Genomic DNA, 8,853 nt, shown 5'->3' with positions numbered 1-8,853 from the left:
ATCCCCTCTATCCCCAGCAGTAATGCAAATGCTTGTTCTCAGCCCTGCACAAAAAGGCAAGAGGCCACCCCGGGCTGCTAGGGGCCACACCACTCCACTAGTCTACTCCACCTCGGCCACCCCCTGCCCAGTACCGCACAGGACGACCCCGACCCCTCCACCCAGGGTCCCAGGAGGGAAGCCGTCACCTCTCCTGGGCTATCCACCCTCTGGGGTTTGAGTGTGGGTGTCAAGTGTCCCGCACCCTAGTCCCCCCTCCCACCTATGCCCAGCTCCCATAGGGACTTCATGGCTGGCATCAGCCATTCAATGTCCAGTCTGTCTTAAAATAGACACTCCAGGCTTTAGTCCCTCAGGCCAGGCCTATGGACACTCAAGTCCCCAGGAAACCTCTTGTCTCAGAAATCATTTTTTAAACTGTTTTAAACTATAGCCTGGGCAATGAGGTCTGCCCTAGGCAGGGGAAGAGAGTCAAGGACAAGCTCCCCCACGAACAAAAACATATCATGGCTCACAAAATAGCAACCGTCCCATACATTTAGGGAGAATGGAGCTTTCTTTATGTTTTTTGATATTTCAGAAAGTTTAATTGCACACTTAGTAACATATTTTATTAAATTTATTGGGGTGACATTGGTTAACAAAATTATATAGGTTTCAATCGTACAATGTGATAATACATCGTCTGCATATGGCATTGTGTGTTCACCACCCAAAGTTCAAATCTTCTGTCACCATATACTTCACCCCCTTTCCCCTTGGGTAACCACTAAACTGTGTGTGTCTAAGTTTTTGTTTGTCTTGTTCGTTTGTTGCTTTCAGTTTTATACCCCACATATGGGTGAAATCATATGGTTCTCAACTCTTACTTCACTGAGCACGATCATCTCCAGATCCACCCATGCTGTTGCAAATGGCAGTTATTTCATCCTTTCTTATGGCTGAGTGATAGTCCAGTGTATAAAAGCAGCACATCTTCACCCCATCATCTGTGGAGAGGCACTTCAGTTGTTTCGATGTCTGGGCCATCGTGAACAATGCTGCAATGAACATCGGGTGTGTGTATCTTTACGGATGTTTTCATATTTTGGGGGCAGAGACCCAGCAGAGGGATGGCTGGGTCACATGGTAATTCTGGTCTTAGTTTTTCTGAGGAACCTCCACGCTGTTTTCCACAGTGGCTGCACCAGTTCATGTTCCCCAGAATGGTTTTAAACGCCTCCACCAGGAGGCAATAAGAAACCCTTTGGTTTTCTTATTTTTTGGTGCCATCAAGTGGTGATGTAGGTTTCCACAAAATGGAAATTATGATTTTTATTGTTTTCTTGCTTCCACAGGAAGTTGAATTTTATCTCTTGAACTGTTGTTTTAGGGGAATTTACCATCCCCCCAAAGCAGTAAAAGATTCCTTGACCTTGGCCAACCCCAAATTAAATAGGCTGTTTTATAAAGTCTAACTGAATGTCTCAGAGGCAGCACTCAAGAGGGACTTTTCATGAAGTCCCCTCATTTTCTACTCGAGATAACATGACGGCCTTCAGCTCTCGCCCACGCTGCTTCCTGCCTCCTCCCCCATGTTTCTCCCTGCATCGTCCCAAAGGTCCAAGCAGATATCAGAGCGCTGCCCACCTTGTAAGTGTGGACAAAGGTGGATGCAGCGCAGCCACTGCTCTCCCAGGAGGTGACCTGTCTCCCTTTTTTATGCCCCAAGCTGACTGACAATGACGACATCCGGTTACAATGTCCCTTCCTCCCTTGGAGGGCGCTGAGAAGTAGGCTTGATCTACATGGATCGCTTCTGAGACCCGACACCATGGCAAGCACGCTGAACTCACTACCACATAAAGCAAGCTCTAAAAACTGAGGACAGCTTATCTTCTTGTTCTGCTTCACCTTGGAAGCCCTCCTGGCCCAGCACGGCCAAGGCCTCGGGGCCCAGCCCCCCGGGCAGCGAGGAGAGTGGAGGCGATGCCGTGAAGCCCCAGCCTGTTTCAGACTAGGGTCCCTGAGACATCTGTGGTAACTGAAATAATCAAGAGTGATCCTCGAGACGGCCACGGGTCCTGAGGCTGGGGGTGCCGGGTGACTTAAAAGCTACACGGAATTGATCGAAGTCATCACACACACAAAATAAACTTTTATCTATATTGCATTTTGTCAATGCAGTTCTCAGGCAGAACACACAAGAGCAAAGGATCTGGCTCCAAGCTGGAGACCGCAGTCCCAAAGGTGACGGGGCTTTGTTTCTTCCCGGGGCGGGAGGTGGGGCCCTCGGGCCAGCAGGACTCCACAAGGCCAAATAAGCCCAGGGTTCCTGGCTGTCCCCTCCAGTCGTGTCCCTAACTACCATGGGGACCTCCTGCTGCTCAGACCACAGCAGTGAAATCAGTACCAGGAAAAGCAGCAGCAGCCAGTGAAGGCCTCGAGAGATGCACTTGCGAGAAATGTCCATCCACAAATATTTATTTACTACTTTGCTTTTTGCCCTTAATTACACAAAACATTTGAGATGATTTAAATGAATTCTTATAATAAATGATGCAGATGAAATTAAGATCTTATAACATAATGAACTAGTATTGATTGCACCTCAACTCTGCGATATGGGTAATTCTGTTGCTTGTAAAGTGAGTATTAGCATTTTATGGTTTAAAATACTTATCAAAAGCATCACCTGTCTTCCTTTATTAAACTCAGACAATTTCTCAGGCCTAAACCCCTACCAGCCTACTGGCCATTAACTTCCCTCTCAGAAATAACGTAGCCTTTTGTTCATCTGGTGTCCAGCTCCTACGTAACTGTCTGTTCCTAAGACACTCTGGGACATTACCTTCTCAGAGGTGGTGCTTCCCCCGTTTACAGGAAAAAAAAAAAAGTTTGGGTCACAAAGGTACCAGATCTAAGAATTTCTTTATCGTTCATAATATTTACAGAATTCTCATTCAAAACTGAACAGAAGTCCTCACGAGGACCCTAGAGATCCACCTGCAAGGAGAGTGGGCCGCACAAAACCCCAGGACGGCTGTCCCAGAGAGGCGTGGAGACGGGGCACAGCTGCAGGGCCTCGCTGCGTCAGGGCCTAGGTCGTCCCAGGAGAAACGCGACAAGGGCCCAGGTGGTGACTATGCCGCAGACTCTGCAAGACAACGGCACACACGGGTCAGCGGGCCCGGGCGAGCGGGCGGGCTGTGCGCGCCAAGCACGTCTGAGCTTCGACACACAGGCTCGCCCCTTCCTTCCCGACTTCATTCGCCCAGGTGTGAATCTCCTCCCCTTGGTTCTCCACCAACAGGGAACGTCTGCCTCCCGAAGTCAGAACGGCCCTGGGCCGTGGACCAGCCTTTTTCCCTAGTGATTTACACCGGAGGCTGACGCCGGGACACGGCTGCCGAGGAGCCATGGCTTTCTCAGGTCCAGGTCCTGATCGGCCTGCCGAAATCCGTATAAAGCACGGGAACAGCAACTCCATCTTTCTAGATGCTCAGGCCAAAAGCCCTGGACTCAGCCTGGACCCTGCTCCGGTCTGTCAGCGATCCCACCGTCACTGCCCCCGCTCTGCCGCCGAGCAGCCCAAGCCACGACCAAACCGGGACCGGGTGACCGGCTTCACGACTTTCTCCCCACCTGGTGTCCTCTGGTCTGTCCCAACACCGACAGCCATGCGTCACCTGTGACCGCGTGCCGTCCCTCTCACGGTCCTCACCCACGGCCGGGACCCACTCGCTTCTCTAGCCTCGTCCCCATGCTTGCTCGTTCCCGTCACGGTGGCCTTCTCGCGGGCCCTCGGCACACCAGGCACCTCCCGCCCGAGAAACCCTGCCGTGGCGCCCCCTCCGCCCGGACGCAGCCACAGAGCTGAGCTCCACTCAGGACGGTGTGACGAGCAGCCGCGGTCCCGCCCACTTACTGTAACATGCAGTTGATGTTCGGAGAGTGTCTCCAGTAGCGATACAGGGAGACCTGCAGGGTGGGGTGGCACCTGTACTCCTTCAGGATGCTCCGAGCGCTGCCAAAGGAAGCGTTCTCAGGTCAGGCACGCGAGAGCCGGGCCCACGGCTGCCAGCGGGTGCCCAGTGGCTGCGGTGGCGGGGACATCCCGGTCAGAACCAGGGCACCTACTCCTTGAACTTGTTGGTCAAGAGCAGGAACTGGCTCCGCGTGAGCCGCCGGACGTCAAACTTGCAGAGGTTCTGGAACTCACGGTAGACCTGCTGCTCGGTGACCCCGGGCCACTTCCTGACACTGAGGATGAGGATGGGAGGTCGGGTACTGGGGTGATCCGGACCAGAAAAGTTCTAGAAGACGGAGAGAAGAACGGAAGGGATTTTCCTCCATTCCTACTGACGACCTACCCAGTCTGCAAATCCTGAGAGCAGCAGTAGGAATGGCTCCATTTGGAGCTGAAGGGCGCGGGGGAGGAGGAGGAGGAGGAAATGAGCAGATCCACACTGGTTTCCGCAAGAAGACCCAAGAAAAAATAACAACTTTGGTGGGGCGTGAGCACCCTCTCTGGCCCCGATTTTGGTCATGATCAGAACCCCCAAGATGCCCTGGAGACCCACCCAGCGTGGCCTCCGAGTAGAGTCAAAAAGCAAAGTGAAGGCTACTCACGATCTTGGGGACCCCAGCGCGGATCAGATTCACCTGGTTCACATAGGGAGCCAGCACGTCGAGGTACAGTGGGAAGGAGGGCTCGGGTGTGGAGCCGGCACTACATGGACAGAGAGAAGCCCAAGGCACTCAGGCACACGGGTGGTTATGCACATGTCCTCGGCTGAAGCTAAGGCTCTGGGGACAGAAAACGGGGAGGCGCCGTCTCAGACAATTCTCCCTCCCTCCCCTCGCCAGTCTGGGGCTCAGGTCAGTGTGCTTCCCTCAAACGGCCAATCTCAAAAGGACCCCTTCATGGCCTAAGCTAAAGCGCAGCTTCTAGGTGGCCACCATCTGTTGGTGACAGTTTGGTGAGGACCCCTCTGCTGACGGACATTAGTGAAAGGCTCGTAATTAGTGAGAGGCCACTTTCTCATCCCTTGACATGACACTGCCCTTGACTCCTAATGGATGTCCCCATACCACAGCTTTGTTCCACTACCAGCCCCGCCTCCACCCAGACGCCACCAGACACACACCCGCGCGCAGGCCATGAAGAGGCACAGGCCTCGGAGGCTGGCAGGCCTGGGCCTCTACGGGGCTTCTCTACACCCAGGAGGGTTTTTACGTTGTGAGGACTAAGGCCCAGGTGCCAGGGAACTCAGGGGTCCGCCGCCGTTAGCGGCCCCCACAGTCTGGCACGTGTACCTCCCAGTGGGCACTGAGATGCCAGCAAGGCACAGGAAAAAGGGAGACGGGACAGCAGATTTCTTATTTAAGTTACGAGGCTCACATCAGTACGTCGCAGACTTCTGCGCATGATATCCATTAACAAAACGGACAAATACAGGCTGTACCCGACGTTACAGATCACAATGCAGAGCTGGTTCCAAGTCAACCGCAAAGAACACATCACAGTTCTGCTGAGCTCCTTCGCCTGGCCTCCAAGTCCCAGCAAACTAGTGTCCCCCGGGCCGGCGCTGCGGAAGGCGCATTTTGACTGTGGAGTCGCCGCCGGTGACGCCGCCACCAAAGATGCACTTCGGATTCTGGCCTAGGGTTTGGAGGGTGCTCCCCCGTGTGCCAATTCCAAGTCGCTGCCCTGGGCCGCCTAACTGTGTGGCCCCGAGAACATGTCGTCTACTGACCTGAACACCTGCCCCCCCTCGCTGTGATCTACATGGCCGTGAGAAGCGCGGTAACAGGCTGGGCCACTGCCTGGGCTCCCGACACGTGGCTTTCCCACGCCGGGACAGGAGGCAGGCAGGGGCGGTGGGCAAGGCCGTCCTGGGGAGGAAGCTGCCCCCGGTCACAGAGGGTACCCACATAGTGACCCTCTTCAGGAGAGCTGGGGGGGGGGGGCTGGGGGTCTCGGCGTACAGCGAGGGCTGGACAAACACAACTGCTGACCAAACCCCAGGATGAAAAGACGGACTCACCTGTGCACCCTCCACAGGAGCAAGTGCGCCACTTTCAAAAGCACTGCAAAGAAAGGCTAGACGTGTAACAGACGTCAAGGCTCAACCTAACCACCTTATCAAAGCACACGCAGACTCGTGCTCCACTCCGTTACGTGCGACCCACCTGGAAATCAACGGAGAGCCTAGGGGTGGCGGGGAACGATCACAAATAAAACACGAGTCTCCTTTTTAAAGGACAGCGACTCTCACCTGATCCGCAGAGGAAGGCATCATACGCTGCTTCGTGGGGGTACTTTGTCTCCACTGAGGGGCGTTGTTCCAGAAGCAGGAGAGAACGGAAAAGGAGCCTTGTCACACCCTCCCCCCACGACAGTCCCGCACTCACCCTCTGTGCCTACCGCCCCACACCCCCCACCCAGTTCCACACCCACGCAGGCTGGCACAACCAGCCACCAACCATTGCTCCTCCAGAGACACACGCGCCCCATCTTCACCCGGACCCTCCCCACGGCGGCATGAGCATCCACGGGACCGGGACACAGAGAGCTTCTCAACGGCAAAGGGGAGCGAACGCCCTTCCTCCCCGGGACCTCTGGGGCACCTGGGGTGACTCCTTTTGAGGGAGGGGGTTGGAGGGATCACGGCGCCTGGGTGAGGAACACTCCACGTGACGCCCCCACACCTGCGACACTCTAATACCTCAGTGCTCTGTGGTGGGGGACACGCGCTCCTGGGCACGTACCGTATTTTTCACACTTGCTTGCATGAATGATCACTGGCCCAGAATTCTTTGTGGGATTCAAGTCACTATCAGAGAAAATAAACAGAGGCTGAAGCAGAAGAGGGAGTAACCACTGAAAACAATCCTTCCTGTTTTCCCCTCGCCCTCTTCGTAAAAATGTCCTCAATACTGGAACACCTTAAAGAAAGAACAAACAGCAGGGACCTAGGCCTGGGCACACAGGGTCTCGGTAACCAGGTGACAGGACAGGCGGAAGAGAACACGGGCACGAGGCTCAGCTGGGTGGTTCCGAGCACCTACCAGAAGCTCAACCCGAGCCTGGGCACCAGGATGAAGGGCGCTGGCTCTGCCCTCAGGCTGGCTGCCCAGCGGTCTGAAGGACTTGCCCGCCTGCATCCTAGAAACACAGGGCCTGAGGCAGGACTGGTGCACCCCAGAGGTCGGGGACCCACCCGAGTGTCGGCGGCCTTCACGCGTGTGCACGGTTAATGCTTTGCATTGCCATAGGCCCAGGAGGGACGTCGAAAGAACAAAACAAAATGAAACAACCCTGTTCCCACAGAGCTCATCACTCCAAAAATCAAACGGATCGAAAGAAAAATAAAGCCCCGGCCATCAGAAAGTACCACATCATTAAGCAGCTGTATTTTCCCAGGTCATCCCCCCACCCCCATTTAGAAGGGGGTTCTCAATCTCAGTGCTAGCAACGTGGGGTCTGCCAGTGCATCTTCGACTCTACTCATGAGCCACCCATGCCCCTGGAGTTGTAACAACCAGAGGGTCTCGACATTGCAAACGTGTCCCAGGGAGCAGAATCGCCCAGCTGAGAACCTGCTCTCCAGGGAACTCCAAACACCAGCGTTCTTACCTGCTTAGGACTTCGTAAACTTCAGAAAGATTCGAAACCCTTGGGAAATTCAGTTCCTGTAATTATGGAAAACGAATTAGGGAGAATAAAAAATTTGTGCTTCTGTTATCTGTTTTAGGAATTATCTAAAATGACCTGGAAAATGCTAACTCCCATGACCTCTTCCCTTCTCTGAAAATAAACACAGACTTAGCCTTTAAAGTGCCAGGGGACCAAGTGTCCTTGGATAAGGGACCCAATAACCGAAGCTAGAAAAAGCTGCCACAAACACAGCTTGTACCATCTTCCTTCAAAGACAAGTGTTTAAGGGATTCTAGAAAAACACAAGACTCCAAGGCCTCAGACCAGGCTAGGGACACATATGCAGGACACCAGGTGTTCTAAGGATCAGAGGGCCTCAGGCAGTGCCAGGTGACCACGTCCTAGAGTTCGCCCCGTGTCATGTGGAAAGGAAAGCACAGGTTCCCTCAGGTCAGCCCTGCACCTCCCCCCAGCCCCGGACTCGGGGTAAACGGAGACGGGCAGCATCACAGAACACCGTCGGGGCCGGAAATGTGTGGACAGAAAGCAAGACTCTGGGCAAAGGTGGACCAAGCAGCCCGGTCTCACTGTGGCTCCCTAATGAATTTCAATGATGAGCTTATAGCTTTAACACGCTGATCTGATCTCCTTTTCGTTTCTCAGTTTAACTTAGAAGTGGTATTTAAACCAGTTGGGGGCTCCTTTTCCACATGCAGTACGCACAGAAGTCCCCTGGGAGCTTCAGAAATACCCCGCCCCCTCTCTTCTAAATCAGGCAGGCTGACGGGGCCCAGGTATCAGTATTTTGCCTCCCAGGTGATTCTAACGGGCTGTCAGAGTTGAAAACCCAGAACCTTAAGGCTCAGTAGAGATGTTTTCTCAAGATTTTTCAAGAGGGGACAACCCCCTATGATGCCCTTTGAGCGTGCTGCAAATATTGACTAGGTAAGTACTCTAGGTATGAGTTCTGTTGTCCCATCTAAATAAGCACGTAAACTATACACAAGTAAGTTGAAACACGGGAACTTGGATGAGAGAAAGAAAAAACATTCATATTTGAGCTAACACGACCCAGAGGTGCCGAGACAGAAAAGGAAACTGTTACTGGCTGTAAATTATGAGAAAAGAGTAAGAGGAGTAATTTTTAAAGAGAGAGAGAGAGAGAAAGCTAAGTGTTACTGGGACAAGCGAAGCACTCCTCACCCAGAGAA

The 8,853-nt window shown here is 53.6% G+C and overlaps 1 protein-coding gene across 1 annotated transcript in view; it reads right to left on the bottom strand.

Annotated features, from left to right (window-relative positions):
• Nucleotides 1–2,491: 2,491 nt before the first annotated feature.
• Nucleotides 2,492–8,853, bottom strand: part of PNLDC1 (PARN like, ribonuclease domain containing 1) — a 15,240-nt gene continuing 8,878 nt past the window's right edge. The window contains exons 12-19 of the mRNA XM_011380364.2: nucleotides 7,622–7,677; nucleotides 6,754–6,818; nucleotides 6,261–6,314; nucleotides 6,030–6,072; nucleotides 4,612–4,711; nucleotides 4,120–4,295; nucleotides 3,908–4,006; nucleotides 2,492–3,136 (exon numbers count right to left, since the gene is read on the bottom strand). Of these exons, the coding sequence (XP_011378666.1) occupies nucleotides 3,073–3,136; nucleotides 3,908–4,006; nucleotides 4,120–4,295; nucleotides 4,612–4,711; nucleotides 6,030–6,072; nucleotides 6,261–6,314; nucleotides 6,754–6,818; nucleotides 7,622–7,677 (657 nt within the window). The 3' untranslated portion in view covers nucleotides 2,492–3,072. The remainder of the gene's footprint in view (nucleotides 3,137–3,907; nucleotides 4,007–4,119; nucleotides 4,296–4,611; nucleotides 4,712–6,029; nucleotides 6,073–6,260; nucleotides 6,315–6,753; nucleotides 6,819–7,621; nucleotides 7,678–8,853) is intronic.

This window comes from Pteropus vampyrus, unplaced genomic scaffold (assembly GCF_000151845.1).
Source record: "Pteropus vampyrus isolate Shadow unplaced genomic scaffold, Pvam_2.0 Scaffold392, whole genome shotgun sequence".
Classification (NCBI taxonomy): Eukaryota; Metazoa; Chordata; class Mammalia; order Chiroptera; family Pteropodidae; genus Pteropus; species Pteropus vampyrus.
This window is presented reverse-complemented; position numbering and strand designations above follow the sequence as displayed.